The sequence below is a fragment of the Rhizophagus irregularis genome, chromosome 16 (assembly GCF_026210795.1).
Source record: "Rhizophagus irregularis chromosome 16, complete sequence".
NCBI lineage: Eukaryota > Fungi > Glomeromycota > Glomeromycetes > Glomerales > Glomeraceae > Rhizophagus > Rhizophagus irregularis.
In genome coordinates, this window is record NC_089444.1 from 2131985 (window position 1) to 2152602 (window position 20618).

A 20618-nucleotide genomic window follows, 5' to 3' on the forward strand; every position below is an offset into this window, starting at 1 on the left:
AATGTAATAAATTAATGTGATATATTTGTAAATGCAAAAATTTATTAAAATTGACGTACAAGTTATTGTAAAAACCACTGGATTTTAAACAAGATATCAAACTATTATAATTAAATTGTGATTTGACATAAATTTCTTGTTATGCACAATATGCAATATGTTCAGTCAATGATTTTAAACTTATTAAATTTCATAATTAATTTTATCTTGCTTTCTCACGGCCGCTTATGAAATTTAAATACCAATATTAACCTTTTGGTAACTTTGCCATACATATTTAGAAATTAATTGATGTATGGATACTTCAATATTGTATAAAATTTGTTGAAAAATGTCACTTTATTTACTATCAGCATCGGCAGATTTCATGGGAATACGTACAACAACAGGTATTTGATGTTCTGATACACCAGGTTTTGGCGTTTCTTCCGTTTCTTTTTTTTCTTCTATGAAATTGAAAGAATTTTTAATATAAATATTACACGTAAAAAATTGAAACAATGAATTTCATATATACCTTGCAATAATACAGTCCTAAAAACGGTTTGCCAATTACGTAGTACTGTAGCAACAGCTATAAAAAATAATAATTGATTAAAAGATCAAATAAATATTCTCTCAATAATTCTACAATTTACCCTCACAACCCTTATTTAATTCTTCAATATTATCAGACAATTGATCAAAGTAGTCTGATAAATCTTGTGAAGATTTTTTAAGAATTAACAAATTATCATATTCTTGTTGTTTTTCTTGAACTTTTTGTGTAAGTAAAACTTGTTTTGCTGAAGGTACATTAACAGGTATTTGTCGCTGTTGTCGTTGGTGAATAAATGGTGGTGGTTGTTGTTGTGAAACGTAAAATGGGTTTTGGTTGTTGGTCATTTTCTTTTATGGTTGATTTAGACGCGTTTTACACGAGATGGAAGTACAAAATAATGTAATTAATAAATGATGAGGATAAATGACGCGTTAATTTTTATTTAAAAATTATCTTTACAAAAGAGAATGAAAAGCAAAAATTTTTTATGCATATTTAGAATTCGAACAAGTTTCTTAATGATAATGATCAGCCGCACGTATTGTAGATCATGTAGATTGTAGATCATCTTTTTATCCATCTTTTGTAGTTTCGATTTTTTCGTCATTTTTGTTATTTTTAAATTATGTTTTCGCGTAGAGTAGCAGTAACAGGTTTAGGCTTAGTAACACCATTGGCGACAGGAGTGAGAGCTTCCTGGAAAAAATTGATAAATAGTGAAAGTGGAATAATATCTTTAAAATCAAGTCAACCACCAAATAATGAACCTTATAAAAATAATTCAACATATTTACCATATTATGAAAGAGAGAAAGGAGTATTTAATGAGTTACCTTCAACTATAGCTGGTGTAATTAAACCTGGTAAATACGAGGACGGTGGGTTTGATACGAATGAATGGTTGGATCGTGGGGTAATTATCAGAAAACCCCAATTTTTAATAAATAATAAATAAAAAAAAATAAATTCGAAAATATTATATTTTCCAAAGAACAATATTTTTTTTTTATTTTATATATATAATGAAAATTTAATTAAAGGAATTCATTCATTCATTTACTCTTATTATTGATTTATTTTATTGATTTACTATTTTTTTTACTATTTGAAATATTCTCATTTTTTATCTGTTAGGACGAAAGTAGAATGGCATTATTTTCGCATTATGCCATTTGCGCAGCAAAACAAGCATTGAATGATGCAGAATGGAAACCTACAGCCGATTCTGAAAAAGATAGAACTGTAATGTGTAATCAAAAAAGTTATATTATATTCGACTGCAAAAAAAATAATTATTTACTTAAAATTATTATTTACTAAATAGGGAGTTTGTATCGGATCAGGAATTGGAAGTCTTGAAGATGTTGTATCAAATACTATGAAGTATAATGCTCACGTAATTTACACACACATTTTTTTTTTAAACGGGTTTAATTCCTTTTAATTATTGATGATGTTATTGTTCTATAAAAAAGGGATCAAGAAAAGTTAGTCCAATGTTTGTACCAAGGATATTAATAAACATGGCAGCAGGACATTTAACCATGAAATATGGATTTCGTGTGAGTCTTTTAAATCAAATTCATTTTTAAGTCGAATATCCTTAATATTTTTAATATGAAAAAAAATTCATTTCGAAGGGGCCAAACCACGCAGTGTCAACAGCTTGTACAACAGGAGCTCATTCAATAGGAGATGCAAGTAGATTTATACAATTCGGGGATGCTGATGTCATGGTTGCAGGAGGATCAGAAGCATGTGTTTTACCATTAGCTATGTCAGGATTTGCAAAGTGCGTAATGAAAAGTGATTCAATGAAGATCAATTTTTATGTATTCATTTTAATATGATATATTAGAGCAAAATCTTTGGCGACAAAGTTTAATGACCAACCCGAAAAAGCATCAAGACCATTTGATAAAGATCGCGATGGATTTGTTGTAGGCGAAGGGGCTGGAATGGTAGTACTTGAAGAATATAATCATGCAATTAATCGAGGAGCAAAAATTTATGCGGAACTAAGTGGATATGGTTTATCCGGTACAATTATTTATAATAGTTTTTAACGATATATCGATATTATTGCGAATGACGTTTTTCTCTTTCATTAATATATAACTAATTTTTTATACAAGGGGATGCTCATCATATAACAGCTCCTCCCGAGAATGGTATTGGAGCTGAATTAGCAATGCGTAGAGCATTATCACAAGCTAAATTATCACCAAAAAATATTGATTATATTAATGCACATGCAACTTCAACTCAACTAGGTAATTAATTGATTTTTATCAGAAATTAATATTGCTTGTGTAATTAATTCATTCGAAATAATTTAGGTGATATCGCCGAAAATCGAGCAATTAAATCAATATTTCAACAAAGTGATATTGATAATAATAAGAAACTTGCGATATCTTCAACTAAAGGATCAATAGGACATTTATTAGGAGCGGCAGGAGCAGTTGAAGCGATCTTTACAATTTTAGCAATTTATAATGTAAGTAATTTTCTTTTTTAATTTATCGAATTTATCGGATTATCAATAATGAAAATTCAAAAGTAAATTTATAATTAAGTTGTGAAACAATATGACAATGTGACAATGTGAGGTTAAATATATTGTTTAATAATGAAATTTTCTCATTATGATGATATTTGAGTTTGATTCACGAAATTTTGTGGGGTTAAACACGTTAAACATGATAGTGGACTTTTTACTTTATTAAGGAAGGATTTTCTTGTGCTAGGGGTATGATCATATTATATAATTCTGTTTTGTAATAGTTGTGATATTTTGTGGTTATTAAAATTATTAAGATCAACCCCAGTATATTCTTTTCTTCTTCAAATCCGATTCGGCAAATTCCTTTATCTAGATAAGAGAAACTTTATTATTTTTTAAAGAATTCGCTTTTTTTTCCAAAAAAAAAAAAATTTAGAATTTTTAATTAGAACGTTCTTTTCTTTTATTTATTATTTATTTACTTGGGAAAAAAAAATTATTTACATGGGAAATTTTGGTAAAAAAAACTTTAAAAAAAATTCATGATTACGGAAAAATTCCTCTTTCAGAGAAAAAGAAAAAAAAAGATAATGTGAAAAATTTTTAGATAAGCAATTAAGAAAAATTATCAAAGTTATTAACCTCATTTTTTTCATTTTTATTTTTCTCATACCCCAAAAAAATTTCACATATAAACCACATTTCCTAACCTAACTAATTTTTTTACCTATCAACGATCTACCTAACCTAACCCAATTCAAATTCCAATCAATCCATTAATCTGTTATCAATCACGCACATCACATCTTTTTTTTAGGATATTCTTCCACCAACATTAAATTTACATTCATTAGATGATTTAAAAGATTCATATAATTTTAATTATGTACCATTGAAAGCTCAAAAAGTTGGTGGGAATGGTATCAAAGCTGCGTTAACTAATTCTTTTGGATTTGGTGGAACTAATGCTTGTTTATGTTTTGTTAAAATTTGAATAATTTGAATAATTAGAATTATTTGTATTATTAGAATTATTTACTATTCATTCACAATAACTCAAAAACCATTCAAACTAATTCAAATAATTCAATAATTCAAAAGTAACTCAAATAATTCAAAGTAACACAAAAAAAAAGTACTTTTGAATAATAAAAAAAAGGAAAAAAAAAAAGAATCCGAAAAATTTCTATATCAAGTTTTGTTTACATAAATAAATAAAAAAAAAAATGGTTTTCTTTCAAGTATATTTTTTTTACTCTATTATATATTTAATAAATAATCATTCTATTATTATAGTATTATTATAGTATTATAATAATTGTACGATATACCATTTTTAATGTATATAATGTAATATAATGTGTATATATATATATGTATATATTATATACTGTATATGTATAAAAAGGTTTTTTTTCAAATAATGTACAGTATTTTTTTTTTATGTATCAATGAATATATGACTGTTGTTTGGTTTAAATATTTAATATTTGGATGAAAAATTCAATTCTTTTTTTTTTTTATTGTTGTTATTTTATTTGGAATCTTGAATAAAATATATATTATAATAAAATTTTTTTTTTTCTTTTTCTCGGAACTTTTTTTTTCTTTCTTTCGAATGAGCGCGAAAGTATAAATTATTAAATATTTTTTTTTCTTTCTTTTCTTTTTTTAGAGAGCCACAGAAAAAAAAAAACTTTAAAAAAAAGAATCGAATTGATAAAAAGAACTAATAAAGGAATGATTTGATGATATAGCATTCTTAAAAAAAAACAAATAGACCCAAAAAAGGAAAACTTCAAAAAAAAGGAAATTTCAAAAAAAAAAAAGGAAACTTAAAAAAAAAAAGGGAAATGTAAAATGAAATGGAAAATGTAAAAAAAAAACGGGGAATACTTACCTATAATTCTTTCTTGATCTAACTTATCACAGTATAATTGAAATAATAAAAATATAAAAGGAAAAAGGAGAAGAAAAAAAAGGAAATTTTTTTTTTTTTTAAAAATTTTTGAATAAAAAGGAAAAATGAAAAATGAAAAAGGAAAAAAATGGAAAAATTTAAAAAAAAAAAATGGAGAGAGAGGCTTTTTCATTACTTTCTTTTGATCGCATTAAAATATTAAAGAACACTTTGCGTAATGAATACTAATTATTTTTTTAAATAATAACTCATATTTAATTGTACCATTCTTTTAACATACTTGGGAGGGAACTATAAAAATTGGATATTTTACGTTATCATACTTTAAGACGTTTTAGACGCGTCTTTACTAATCTCATTCTAATTACCCTTAAATATAGGACCACTAAATTAAAATAAATTGTATATAATAATAAAATCTGTACAAAATTTATATGTCTAAAAAAAAAGGGCGAGAGATATAAGGGAAGATGGTACAAAAGGAAAATTATTATTACTAAAAGAACTATTTGCCTCTATTGGCTTCTACCATTTACTGACTAAAAATATTTTTTTTTATTTTTGTATATATTATATAGAAAATGAAATAAGAAATGCGTATTAGATTGTTTTTAGTGGAAAAAAAATATATAGTTAAATGAATAAAAAGGGGAAAAAAGGTGGTATTTATAATATAAGATATATGTTGATGCAAAAAATAATTACACAAAGGCCATATATACGAAATATTACTACATTAAAATGTTTATTATACTTATTATGTTATATACTAATATAATGTGGTGGAATAATACGCGATTGAATAAACAATGAATCGACTTTAATCCGTAAATAATAATATAATTTCTACAAGTTCGGTTATCAAATCTAAAAAGAATTTTTTGCGGTTAATTAAAATTCCTGATATATCAAAAAGGATTCAATAATATTACGCGTTAACTTACCAATTTAATTATTATATCCATCAATTCGTATATTCTCACCAATACAGATTTAATCGAACCATGGACGACCTTCACCCATAGCCCAACCAGCAATTAAATCTTTAACTTTGAGTTCTTCAATGTCAAGTTCACCTTGATCGCGTTGCCAATCTTCATATGTTTGCCGGGTAGGCCATTCTGATGATGATCTCGGGCTATAATCGGATGGTCCAGCTGTATTTAATTCAAAGATGATAAAAAAGATAAGTACGAATAATATAATATATTTTTTTTAAGTAAAAAGAGAATATTTTTCAAATGCGTACCACTGATTAATTCCTCCGAGTGTTGAGATAATCTTCGTTTATGTACAGGTGGTCTAAACAAAGCGTTACAAGTGAGAGGTTGTTGATATGGATTAGGATGAACAAATTCATCCGTTGTATCATCATCCTCATCATCTTCCCTCTCATAATTATTATAATAAGTGGGTAAATTTGTATCTTTTTGAACGAATATACCTTTTAAAAAAAAAACAAGACAAAGTTAATGAGATGAATCACGTGAGATTGATAATGATTCGCGTAATTCACTTACTTTCTACTTTATCCCAAGCTCTTCGGAAAAAGCTCCGATTAGAATATGATTGTATTGTTGGTTGAACAATATTATTGACGTTCGATGACGATGAAGATTCTAATTGAGAAGCGGAAATATCAACAATATCTCGTCGTTCATTATTTGGTTGAGAAGTAACAGCAGCAACGTAAGCTTGAACTATGGTTTCAATTGGATTTGCCATAATTCTTAACGTGGGACTAATATAAAAATTTTATAAATTTATTTAAATTTTTTTGAAATTTTTTTGAAATTTTTTGAATAATATATAATCCAGTATATACTGTGAAAGAATTAGTTTGTAAAAAAAAACAAGAAAGAAAGAAGTAAAAAGAAACTTTGTGATTTTCTATTTACACGAGAAGATGGAACCAAAGAGATTATAAAAGTTTTTGTTAGAACAAGAGCGAAAATATCTTTTTTAGTACACTTTTTTATCTTATTAAATATAAAATACAAAAAGGGAATAATAATATATGATAAAAATATAATATGTGATTATTCTTTCACGGGTCTATTTATTTATTTACAAAGAGTAGTTATCCGTAAAAGAGTAAAAAAAAAATTAAAGAATGCTATAAAAATGAATAAAAAAAAATAAAATAATAGAATAGACGACGTGTATATATATAAAAAAAAACGAAAAAAAAAGCGAAAAAAAAGACAATCGTTGAAAAATGCACAAACGGGTAAATTTCTTACTTACCCTTTTATTTATAAAATCAGGTTATTTTATTATTATAAATAAACATATAATAAAAATGTGCGTAATTTAATAATTACGGGGGGTAAAAAATACATTAAACTCTAATTGGTATATTATTTATTTATATATATATATATGATATAAATGAATAAGAAAAAAAATGGGGCGGGGTGATTGCCAAAACTTTGTCAAACAAACCACTACATTTCAACTTATCTTTGATTGATCAGTAAAGTTCGGTTAACTTGATTGACTTTGACCGTAATATAAAAAAAAAACTATTTTTATACTTGGTTAGTAGTATCACCGATAGTGAAGTAATTTTCGGGTATATCAAGAGTTGCAAAAAAAAAAAAAATTACGAAATTGCGAAATTATAAAAAAAATTTATACTATTACAAAACCCATAAACGGGAAATTATTTAGGTCACTGCCGCGTATTTTTTTTTTTCTTTAAATTTGTAGGACGTGTATAAACAAACATTTATATTAACTACCGGTATATAAAAAAAAATTTTTTTTTTTCTTAAATAAAAAGGGAATTTTTAATGAATAAAGAAGAATCGATTTTAAAACAATTAGTATTAATTAAATTTTGCATTAAAAAGACAATAGTACAATTGATTTAAATACATATACTTTGTTATCTTTCTTGTAATTGTTTATCTTATTTGAATAAGTAATATAATTAAATCTGTTCGTTAAGAAATCGATGTAAAACCAAGAGATAAGGAGAAAGGAGAAAATGTAAGGAAAGTTATAGAATGTTTCCTAAACAAGAACATCAATCAGCCCATCATTTTTTGTTAAGAAAGACTTTTCTTCTTTGGTTAACATTACGCCAAAATGCACCTAACGAATTACACGATATGAGCAATTTATGTAATTTATGTAATTTATGTACTGTAAAGTAATCTAATAATCTAATCAATTAAATGTAATGTACGTTCGCCTTGACTTTGCACTTTCGGAAGTAAAAAAAAATATCTGCTTTGAGAAAATAATTAATGCGATGCGTTAATAAGTATTCATTGGCTAATTGAAAATTTTCCGTTTGGTTATCTTTCCTCGTTTGCTTATATGTTTTCTATTGTTGTAATAAATAAATATATGAAATTATGAACTCCCAGGTAAAACAAATCAAGTTAAAAAAATTTCTTTTATTTCATATTCATATGTATTAGTTTTTTTTTTGTTGGGGCGTTGGGGAAAGAAAAAAAGTAGAAATTACTACGTACAATACCGAATAAGAAAGACATGAACTTAATAAACTTTAAATATATCTATTTATATAATATAATATATACTGAGTATATAACGTATATATATATATATGTACATGTATTATTGTATTATATATATATATCTTTTACATTATAAATAATATATATATATATGCACAGCATTTATTTATTTATTATGTCATATATATATATATTATATATATATATTATTATGATTATACAAAATTTGATTTTTATGCGTGATGAGGCTTAATGATTTTTCTTTTAAAAGATTAAACCATTTCTTTTTCAAATAAAAATGATTTTTTACTGTATTGCCACGTTTACTAACATTCAAATTTCAAGAGATAATTGTATTTCTGTGACCTAATATCTAATATTATTCACATGATACTAAAAATAAATAAATAATGATTGGTCCGTAATATCAACAACAGCTGTCAGGAGTACCTTATATGTTACATTTATTTATTTATTCAATAGAAAAAAAAATATTTCGAAATGATTTTTTTTTGTGTAGAATTTCCCTTAACTTTGATAATTTACAATCTCGTGTTATTACTGTGTTGTTTGTATCTTAAAGAATTAAAAAAGGATACTTTGAAACGAAACAACGAAAAGGCTGTTAAATTTGGTAAAAGAAACGCCAGACGCCAGATTAACGATCCTTATCAATCTAATTGTTACTTTAAAAAAAAAAAACGCGCTATTTTACAATTTTGAATAAATGAATGAAACCATTAATATGGTAAATTAAAGAATATCAAGCAAAAAAATCAGGTAAATACCGCAATTATTAAAATAATTATTAATATTAATAATATTTATATTTCATGATATTCCGAACTTTATTGTTTTACAAGATCGTGATTCAATGATTTCATGGAACCCTGATTTTCCTAATTTAATAATTATTCTTGAAATGAAACCTGTATTTTTCTCTCTTTTTTTTTTTCGTTTATTTCAAACTTGAAAGCCACATTATCTTTATTGTACAAGCCTTCTGATTTTCAGTTTCAGTAGTTTCATTTTAGAACCAATATATTTTTATCTGTAAATTTCCATTAAAAGTCATGATTTGCTTAGCTATAAATGCCACGATGCTACATGGACACTCAATTGACACATAAGATTGTGTTACAGAAAATTTCCAAAATTATACATTAAATGTTCCGTATATTTATTATTGTATATTCAATCGGATAAACTTTTTTAATGATCCAATGATTTTGATTTTAACTAACTAAATTCAACTAACAAAAGTAATAACCGAAAATTAAAAAAAAAACTCCGATTTCTTACAAGTTTGTAATGTACATGTATAAGTAGTTAAATGTCAATTAACAAAATATCTTTGTTATTATTTTTTCCTCTTTCATTACTTTTTGTGGAAATTTTGTTATAAAGAATTTTTTTCGTTATGCCTTATTTTCGATTCATTACATGTAAGAAAAACCTTAATTCCCAAAGAAATCATAAAAAGGAAATATAATTATGTTTCGTATTAACTTTCATTGGCTAATATTTGTATTTGTTTATTGGCTAATATTGTTATCAATTATTAATAGTAATAATAATATCGACATATCGACATTAGCACAATCTTTCTGTATCAATAAGTACAAATAAAGTGGTTATCGCTAATCTAACTTTATCTTTTTCAATGGGTTTAAATCTTAAAAATTATATAATACCTGGTTTTTTTTTTCGCGCGATTTCGAATATTCTTAAAAAAAAAAATTTTTATATATTTTCACAAGATTGTGTAATTATTTTTTTTAAGGTTCAGTTTTATTCCTATACTATAAAATATTGGGGAAAAAATTACTTTTATGAAAACCATTTTTAAAATAATTCTTTTTATTGTTGTTATTGTTGAAAAATAACTTCTTGTTTCACTAAATCGTAATATTTTCTATATTAGTTAAGTTTACGTTGATATTATGATATTATGAGGAAGGATAAACAAATTATTAAAAAATTTAAAAATATTTAAAAAAAATTCACACCATAGTTTTAATCATGAAAAACTTTTACCTCATTATCACCTATTGTTTTTGAAATCAACTTTCCTTTTTTCAGATATCGCCGATTTTGTAACATCTAAATTTAGATGACTTCTTCGTATACTAATATGGGAACTTCTTTTATAGTATCATAATGATTTTATAAATGTGAAAATAGATCATGCCTTAATTCTTATCATCGAACTACTTCGAACTTCGAAGCAGTTCAGAATCCCTAAAAGATCTTAAATTATACTTTACTATTCTAAAACATATAATAAAAAAAAATTAATATTTTATAATAACTTATAATAGTTAATAATAATAATTGAGTAATAAGTAAATTAGTTTATTTAAATATTTATTAATTCATATAAATAGTAATTTATTATTATTATTATTATTTTCTTTCTTAATTATAATAAATACTTTGGTTAATAATATTTTATATTTTAAACTATTATTAAAAATTACTCTTGAAGTATATTAAAAATAAGAAATATAAAAAAGAAATTTATAATTTAAAATTTACAATTATATTTTTGCAATATTATAATAATAATTATTATTTATTTCATAAAAAGTTGGAAATAATAGGAAAAAAATCCTAATATTTCCTTCTTATGAAATAAATGGATATTAAATATTAACTATTTTAAACTTAACGATTTTAAAATAAAATTAGTAATTTTCTGACTATTTATATTTATATAATAAGGCTGAAAAATAAATAAATGAAGATTCCTAATTATTTATAAATTCAGCTAATTATTTACAAATTTTAAAAAATCAGTATAAAAGTATTAAAAAAAGTAAAAATAAATTAATTAATATTATTTTATATTATTTTTTTTTTATTTTAATTATTAATATTCTAATAATTATACTATAAATTCAAAATTTTTTTAATTTTAGAAATTTTTTTTTTGAAAAATAATATTTTATATTGTATAATTTATATATTTAAAAAAAGATATAAATAAATAAAAAATCTGTAAATATAAATATAATAAAAATAAATTAATTATAAATATTATTTTTTAAAAATATATGATAAAAAAAATAGAAAATTTTTAATTTTAACTAAAAGACAAATTCCTAACATGACAAATAAGAAGTGACAAATAGGATTTTAATAATAAACCATTTTCAAATTTCCAAATTAATTAACAAAATAAAAAATATAATAGGAATATGATATATTATAATAAATAAATCTAATCTCTAATCTAATCCTAATTTTAACTTCTAAATTCTAATTAATAAATATTAAGGAAAAGAATTTCCCTTTAATAAACATAATTATTTTTAAAAAAATAATATAATTTAAAATTTTTTTTTATAATCTAAGATCCAAGTATTTCTTTTCTCTTTGATAATATTATATATTTCATTTTTTTTTTATAATTAAAATTCTAAAAATTAAATACAAGTGCCGCTCGTTATAATGATACGTCCGGGATCAGAGATTTTTGTCATTATAACAAGATGTCATTATAACAAGCTTTTTTTTTTATAATGACATACAGTCAACTCCCTCTATAGTCACTCCCGTTATAGTCACATTCTACTATATAGTCACACCAGTTGAATGTTCAAAACACTTTATTATTAAAATCTATCCTATATAGTCACAATCTATCTATAGTCACTATCACACCTATCCTCAAAAATCTTATATTAAAAAGAACCGTTTATAATCGCAGTTATATAAAGAATATATTAAATAACTTGGCATCTAATAATCGTACAAAGATGTATCATAGCTTGTTAAAATCGTCTCACTGAGCACAAATCGAATGGTGGTAGTTTTATTCTTTCCTTTCGCTAGTGTTTACGGCCAGACCACCCATTGCCACTTAGAGACTAATCTCGGGTCTGTGTCTTATCATCTTCAATGGGCAACCATTATACCGAGTACTTAATTCCTCAGGTAACAGCACCACTATAGAAGACATCCCCCATCGGGCTATTATAGGCTGATCTGAAGCTAGATACACGCCGCCTACTCATCCTATACCCATTGCATGATACTGATACTCAATTTATTTAACGACCTTTAGAGAGCATCTACTTTCATGGAAGACTTTCGACAGGTAACATCAACCATCTAGTCTGCCTTCCATACCATCATTTTAAGTACGAAGCCTGCCACTTTCAGGCCACTACAGCCTGCGATTACCCCTAGCACCGATAGTACAGTTGTTTACCCCAAGTGGTATACTTTGTAGTGACCAGCACTCGGACAGAAAGTAGCAGGCTTCTGTCCGGGATCACCCCTTATGGTGGGTATCAGCCACCGGGATCGCCCAACCGGGACCCCAGAAGTGGGGAATTGAACCTTAACCATGCCTATGTTCTGTGCACGAACACCTTGGTTGGTCTAAGACCTAACAGAAGGTCAAACTACCGCTAGACGTTACTGCCTCCAGCTTTACCATCAGGACGACCATCTAACCATTACTATTACTAAGTGGTATCGTGGAGTGACCACCTGAACAAGAAGTCCCCCAGGTATAGTAGTGACCTCAAGACAGGACTGCGCACATGCCAATGGCCTCATAGGGAACGTTAGAAGGACACCATGACCCTTAGTTAAAATGTGCGGCCTAACCGTACACACTAATTCACCATGATGCAGTCCAACTACACTAATCCCTATACCTTCACGCTATTGGTTGTAACGTCCGCAGTAAAATTCTTTTTATTTCCGTAGTCATGGGAATCGAACCTGCGACCTCACCATACTCAGGCTTAATGAGGTCTTCGCGACTAACCACCAAGATAGGCGACCAACCCGTCGTTTTATTCTTTTCCTTTCGCTATCGTTTACGGCCGTGACCACCCATCGCTCTTGGCGACTAATCTCGGGTCTGCGTCCTATCATCTTCACTGGGCAACCATTATACCGAGCACTTAATTCCTCGTAACAGCACCACTTTGAAGACATCCCCCATCGGGCCATTTTAGGCTGATCTGAAGCAGACACGCCGCCTACTCATCCTATATCCATTGTACGATACTGATACTCAATTTATTTTACGACCTTTAGAGAGCATCTACTTTCATGGAGGACTTTCGACAGGTAACATCAACCATCTAAGCACCCTTCCATACCACCATTTTAAGTACTAAGCCTCACTCAAAGCGCCACTACAGCCCGCGATTACCTAAGCACCGATAGTACAGTTGTTTACCCCAAGTGGTATACTTTGTAGCCGACCACTCGGACAGGAAGTAGCAGGCATCTGTCCAGGATCACCCCTTATGGTGGGTATCAACCACCAGGATCACCAACAGGGGCCCACCCAAGAGTAGGGAATCGAACCCTATAACTATGCTACCTGTTCGTGCGACGAACACCTTGGTTGGCCGCAAGACCTAACAGAAGGTCTAACTACCACTAAGACATTGCACCCTCAGCTTTACCATCTAGGACGACCATCTAGCCATTACTGACCCCAAGTGGTATTATGGAGTGACCACCCGGACAGGAAGTCCCCCCAAGGTATAGTTGGTAGTGACCTTAAGGACAGGACTGCGCACATGCCAATGGCCTCATAGGGAACGTTAGAAGGACACCATGACCCTTAGTTGAAATGTGCGGCCTAACCGTACACACTAATTCACCCATGATGCAGTCCAACTACACTAATCCCTGTACCTTCACGCTATTGGTTGTATCGTTCGCAGTAAAATTCTTTTTATTTCCGTGGTCATGGGAATCGAACCTGTGACCTCACCATACTCAGGCTTAATGAGGGTCTCAGTGACTAACCACCGAGATAGGGTGACCAACCCTAGTTTTATTCTTTTCCTGTGCAAACAGTCTTTTGACTTTATCTTTTATTTATATTTAAAATTTCGAAAACATAATCGAACAATATTACAAAAATAAGAAAATAAACTAATAAAAAATAAAAAGAGTAGCTTCACGACTCATACAAGTAAAGAAATCTAAACTAAAATAAAATTAAAGCGAAGAAAAACTAAACTATTACAGAATCGCATACCCCAACTTTACCCGAAAGCCAGTGTGAGTCAACTATACAACATCCAAAAAATCCAGTCCGTTACCAGAAAAGTTTTATTCTTTTCCTGTGCAAACAGTCTTATGACTTTATCTTTTATTTATACTTTGGACTTCGAAAAATAATCGAACAATATTACAAAAATAAGAAAATAAACTAATAAAAAATAAAAAGAGTAGCTTCACGACTCATACAAGTAAAGAAATCTAAACTAAAATAAAATTAAAGCAAAGAAAAACTGAACTATTACAGAATCGCATACCCCAACTTTACCCGAAGGCCAGTGTGAGTCAACTATCCAACATCCAAAAATCCAGTCCGTTACCAGAAAGAAATCCTAAGAGGTTGAACTGTTAAGCGGCGCAGAAAATCCAAGTGCGAGATCCAAGATCCACCCCGAATTATAGAAGAGGATATCCAAGAAATCCAGGAATCCTGAGAGACTGACGCCAAAGAAGAGTTGTGTTGTTGTGGAGAAGTAGTATTAGGAGAAGAAATTGTAGATGGGCCACGTAATTTGGAAGCAGCCGAGATACCCTGCGACTCCTCCCAAGCATGGAAAAGAACATTCCGACACAGCCAAATTTCACCATATAATTCGACTTGGAAGTCATTAAGAAGGGGAGAAATAATCTTGTATATAATAGAGAGAGGAAAGTGTTGATTCAAAAATCACTAGCAAGCTAGTCGAATTAATCTTTAACCGAAGTTTTATGTGTAAATTCTGGCTGACATAAAATGTTGTAAAAATTTGTAATTCAATAAAGTAAATTCATCAATCGCTAAAGCGCTGTATATAAATTTCCGATACAGAATGATAAAATTTGTATTCATAAAGAGAAGGGAAATAGGAAAGCTTAAAATAAGCATGAAAGAAGTGAAAAAGGGAAGATAATTAAAAGAAAGTAAAAGAAAGTAATTAATTAAAAGGGAACTAGCGCAATTAGCGCATTAAGAAAGTAGGATGAACAAAATCAGCGGGTAAAACCCACTGTGATCGAAAATCAGAAGGAGCAGGGTAAGGATGTGAATCAAACCAAGGTGCACAAACATCCAATAATGATAAGATATCACAAGGTTTAACACGACCTAGTTTGAAAGAAAACCGTGTATCACTGTTCCAAAATTGTGAAAATGTTGAAGAGGAGGCCGATTTAGTGATAACAGATTGGATGGCATCGCGAAGATACTTCTTTGATACCGAAGAAGTATTGTGCTTGGAAATTAATAACCAGAGGAAATTGTGAGAAGGTACATAAATGGAAGCACTATTCGAGAGTATCCTTCGGACCATATCAATAATGGAACGACTAAAGCCAAGAGTTTTGAAATCTTGATAATCAATAACAGGGCAGTTTGGACCAACAAAAGGACCAGAGGTGGGTTTGTTAGTAATAAAATGACTTGCAACTACAGAAGAGGGATTCAAAATCACTTTTTGGATAGAACCCGTAAACTTAGAAGAAACGAACGCAACTGAAGATTGATGTGAACGTTCTTTCAAACAGAAGGAAACATCAGGACGCGAGGATACAAGATTACGTATATTCTGAACAATGGAGTAATCAGTAGTAGACATAGTCAAATTATAGGAGGTAGGAGGAATGACTATAGCAGGATCCTTAGTAGCCATCCACATAGAAGAGTCAAGAAGATCGGGGTGAACAACATGTCGTGAAAATTTACTCCGGTCTGATAAAAGGTCTTTATGGCGTACTTGACGGGCAAGTTGTTTCTTCGTAGGGTAGGAGATGGATTGGTGAGCAGAATATGAGATAAGAGTTCGTGCAGAAAGTGAACCATTGTCGTCCTCAAGAACATGGTGAAAAGCATAAGATTTGCGGTAGGAAATTCCTAGGCGTCGGGAAGTTACGTCTTTATAAAAACCATCAGCATGTCTTTTAGACACACGGTTACAAGGTAAACTGAAAGGAGGGGAAGAAGGAGGGGAGGAGTGTGAACAAGTTTTTTGTCGTGAATATGACAAGCATGACGAAATTGAGACATAACATAGGCAGCAGGAGTCTTGCAAAACGGACAACCAAAATAAAGGCCAAGGTAAAAGCAAGATTGTTGGTATCGAAATTGAATAAAGGTACGAGTACGTCTATTATTACGATGAGAAGATGACCAATGAGCAAGAGAGGTAACACGTTGTGTTAATAAAAGCTGGCGTAATCTATTAAAATATTTACGTCGAGCATGAGAGGAAATACGGTTTTGTCGGTAAAAGAAAAAGGTTAAAAATTTTGATAAAATAAATTTTAAGTTAGGAGAAGGACGATCAGATGTAAATTGAAAGGGATCAGTAGTTGAAAGAAGAGGAGAATTGGTATGAATCGAATAACAATTATCCGAATCAGGAGTGGGGTCCAAAAGGAAGTAACAGTTGCCTCGTCGAATAGAATATAAACGGTTAGAGCCAACATTTCGAGCAGGACGTATCCGTCCATCCAGGATGGTACGTATTGTGAAAGTGTAAGGTGAACACTGTGTGTGATCATGAGGGAGGGCTGAAGCAGAAGTCGCAGGAAAAATTTCCGCAGGAATACTATTTAAAGAAAGGACCGGAGAAGCTAAAGGAGGAACGATATTGTCATAATCAGCGGTATCTACTAAAGCTGAAATTTGGGGAGTAATAAGAGAGGAATCCGGAAAATTATTTCGAAAAGAATTCTTAGGCTCGGAAGGACGTGATAAAGGTGGAACCAATAAACGTATTGTAGAAGGGGATAAAACCAAACGCGCAAAAGACAATTTAGTTTTAATTTTCTGTGCGCGCTTAAAGGATGCAGGGGAAATCATAGAGGATACGCGTTTACAAAGAAATTTAGGAGTACGCCGTGAAGGGCGTAAACGATTGGTGCATCGTGTAGAAGGGGTACATAAATCTAAGATGATATTAGGATCGCCTCGTGTTTAGAAGCCCAAATAGCTAATGGAAGAGGAGGTAGATCGTCATTCATTGGATCATCATGTGATGGATGATCGTCAACAGGGGGGATAGCGAAATCCTTTTTTGAATCCGCAGTAGACGAAAGAGAGTCCAAGCGCAAGTGTAAAAGGCGTTTTTGTCAGGAAGAGAGTTGTAACGAGCAAAAAGAGTTTCTTGTTTAAGGGCGCACTTAGCGCAGAGGTCCTCAACTTCGCGAAGTTTAGAAAGAACTTCATCCCAACTCAAAGTTGAGAAGTCATGAGAAGAGGCCATAGGCCAGAGGAAGGATAAAAATAAAAGAAAAATTAATAAAAAAACTTTGAAAAAAATTATTTTATTTTTATGTAAAAATTGTCGTGAGGGCAACGGGAGAGAGTTTTTAGTTTTTTAGTTTTATTCTTTTCCGATCACTGGCTGACGAGTTATTCAACAAAATGTTAAACATCGGCATTATAATATTTCTTGATTTACGTTTACTGCGCCATTTAACATTTTGCTAGATTTCTCGGTACCTAGTGATTGTAAAAAGACGATTTATAGCTCGTTGGAATCGCCTCATCGAGACGAATCGAATGGTGGTAAGCTCATCTCTCTGTGATCAATATTGACGGAGTTATTACTTAAAAACCATTTAATATTTTTTAATTTCGGAAATTGATCTAGTGATTGGAATTCGATGTATCTTATACCATTAGATTCGTCTCATCAAGACGAATTGAATGGCGGTAAGATCGTCTTTCTAGAATCAATATTGACAGAGTTATTACACAAAAACCATTAATATTTTTTTAATTTCGGAAATTAATCTAGTGATTGGATCTCGACATATTTTATACCATTAGAACCGTCTCATCAAGACGAATCGAATGGCGGTAAGATCATCTCTCTACGATTAATATTGGCGAAGTTACGATACAATAAAGTTTTAAGTATAATTCTGGTTAAAATTATGTTAATTTTTGGCCGGAATTATGATATACAAATATAAGAAATTTTTTATATAGTCACATCTCTTTATAATCACCAAATATATTTAATAATAAAAGATAAAGTCATAAGACTGTTTGCTCATAATCACCAAATATGGACTGTCCCAAATGTGTGACTATAAAGAGAGTTGACTGTATTTATAAAATAATATAATGTGTCATTATATATTGAATTTTTTATAATTGAAATTTGCAATACAGTTTATTATTAGAAATTGCAATATACAAGTATAATTATTTATATAATGACTGTCATTATATTTATGATGTCATTATATCAAACTAGATTATAACTTTATAAAATTAGTTTATCAAAATTTTGTGTCACAGTCATTATATATTAATATTTATAATAATGTCATTATAACAAGCAAATTTAAATATAGTAAAATTTATTTTTAATAATTTTGTCGTTATAACCATATGTCAGTTTATCAAGATGTAATTATAATGAGCGGCACTTATATATATTTTTGCAGTAAAAAAAAATGAAATTGCTAAGAAAAGGAAAAATAAAAAATGAATTAATGCCAAATCTAAACTTATTTAAATCTAAAATTATATTTGACATATAAACATAAATCTGATTTTTTCTAATAATTTCATCTCTTTTTATTATAAAGGCTTATATAAGTATTTTAATTAAAATTACCTTTTTACTAGTAATTTTTTTAGTAATATATTTAATAATCCAATATAAAGTTCAAAGACTAAATGAATAAAATTAATACAATAGAACTCCGCCTATTTCTAATAAAGGTCTTTGAAAAAAATTTCAAATTTACTAGTAATTTTACTAGTGATTCTATTGGTTAATTGATCTAAAAAGGAAAAAAATCATAACAACTTAGTGTAATATTTCCTTTTTTAGGTGTAATTTATCTATATATAGTAAGATCTTCAAAAATTCTTAATTATAATTTTACCTTGGGTTTCCAGTGACCTATCTTATAAGTAAGCGGAATTCTAATACAATGTATACAATTTAGTCCCAACAAAAAAATTTTTAAGCAGCCAAATTTTTTACATTATGTAATACTTAATCCTGTAATTTTATTGGTCAGATTTATTTAATTTAAATTATAATTCTTAATTCTAACCAAATTTATATAGTTAATAATTAAACAAAGGTAATTTTGATCAGATTTACATATAATTCTGGTTAGAATAAAATAGCCAAATATTTAATTTAATAGTAAAATATTTTAATTTTAAATTGCTATTATTTTATTAAAAAATACTTTACAGGAAATTTAAAAATATAGTTTTATTAATACATTTATACTTTATGTTTATCTTTTTTTTTGAATGAATAGTAGTGATTTAAATTTCATCAAATTTAATTGCTGGAACTAAATTGTATGCACTATAGTCTAAAAAAGTTCTGCAGAAGAAGTCCATTCAAGACTTAGATATCCTAGAAATACAAGTACACAGTCAATCTTGATAAATCGGATCAGTTGGTTCCAGTAAAAATATCCGATATATCAAGACATCCGATATATCGAAAAAGTCGGATTTATATAAAATATATGAAATATCAAGATATCACGTGATTTTTCGTTCAAAATTTTAAAATTCAAAACGAAATATAATTTTATTATTATAAAAGAACTATCTGTTATACACAGGTGAAAGATATCTGATTAAAATATAAAAAAAAGAATGGTAAAATTGTATGGAACATTTGTAAAGAATTTCGGTATAAAATGATTAATTTTAATTCTGGTCAAAATTAACTATTTCAGCTGGAATTAACCATTTTTTTAAAATTACAATAATATAAAGGTATACTAAAAAAGGATAAATTAACGCCAAATTTGGAAAAATTCGATATATCAAGATTTTTTTGATATAACTGATATAGAATCAAATCTGACTTATGAAATATCGTGACTTTACTAATAAAATCCGGTATATCGCGATTGTTTTAATATGATAGATTTTGTTCTGGGAGAAAAATCTGAAATAATACCAAATCCGGTTTATCGAAGATCCGATTTATCGCAATCGCCTATGTACTCCATCTGCAAGCTGAAAAAAGATCAACTATTCAAAAACTAGATATAAGTTTAAAATCTTATCTATAGATTATTCCCATATAAGAAATATCTTAAGAACCTTACGTATGATACTTACCTTCAAGTTAATGGACCTTTGATTTATGAGCAGCCTTTAACACTTAAAAATAAGTTTGT

At 28.5% G+C, this 20618-nt stretch overlaps 4 protein-coding genes across 4 annotated transcripts; 1 reads left to right on the plus strand and 3 right to left on the minus strand.

The window, feature by feature from the left end:
• Nucleotides 1-11: 11 nt before the first annotated feature.
• OCT59_008239 (uncharacterized protein) lies at nucleotides 12-1032 on the minus strand. Its single transcript, XM_025332629.2, has 3 exons — nucleotides 639-1032; nucleotides 518-574; nucleotides 12-446 (listed from the first exon to the last, which is right to left on the minus strand). Exons 1-3 carry the CDS (start codon nucleotides 883-885, stop codon nucleotides 340-342), a joined length of 411 nt encoding a protein of 136 aa, XP_025169542.1. The 5' UTR covers nucleotides 886-1032; the 3' UTR covers nucleotides 12-339.
• Nucleotides 1033-1148: 116 nt separating this feature from the next.
• Nucleotides 1149-4041, plus strand: OCT59_008240 (uncharacterized protein; the record flags this gene model as incomplete). Its single annotated transcript, XM_025321192.2, has 9 exons — nucleotides 1149-1454; nucleotides 1676-1783; nucleotides 1866-1937; nucleotides 2017-2103; nucleotides 2182-2333; nucleotides 2400-2581; nucleotides 2677-2814; nucleotides 2881-3041; nucleotides 3865-4041. The coding sequence occupies exons 1-9, from the start codon at nucleotides 1167-1169 to the stop codon at nucleotides 4039-4041; spliced, it is 1365 nt and encodes a 454-aa protein (XP_025169543.1). The 5' UTR covers nucleotides 1149-1166.
• A 1143-nt stretch (nucleotides 4042-5184) lies between these two features.
• On the minus strand, nucleotides 5185-7188 carry OCT59_008241 (uncharacterized protein). The gene is made up of 4 exons (XM_025321193.2): nucleotides 6489-7188; nucleotides 6218-6412; nucleotides 5913-6125; nucleotides 5185-5835 (listed from the first exon to the last, which is right to left on the minus strand). The coding sequence occupies exons 1-3, from the start codon at nucleotides 6691-6693 to the stop codon at nucleotides 5962-5964; spliced, it is 564 nt and encodes a 187-aa protein (XP_025169544.1). The 5' UTR covers nucleotides 6694-7188; the 3' UTR covers nucleotides 5185-5835; nucleotides 5913-5961.
• Nucleotides 7189-16365: 9177 nt separating this feature from the next.
• OCT59_008242 (uncharacterized protein) lies at nucleotides 16366-17301 on the minus strand (the record flags this gene model as incomplete). Its single annotated transcript, XM_066142328.1, has 2 exons — nucleotides 16366-16394; nucleotides 16614-17301. 2 exons carry the CDS (start codon nucleotides 17299-17301, stop codon nucleotides 16366-16368), a joined length of 717 nt encoding a protein of 238 aa, XP_065999219.1.
• Between the last annotated feature and the right edge of the window lie 3317 nt (nucleotides 17302-20618).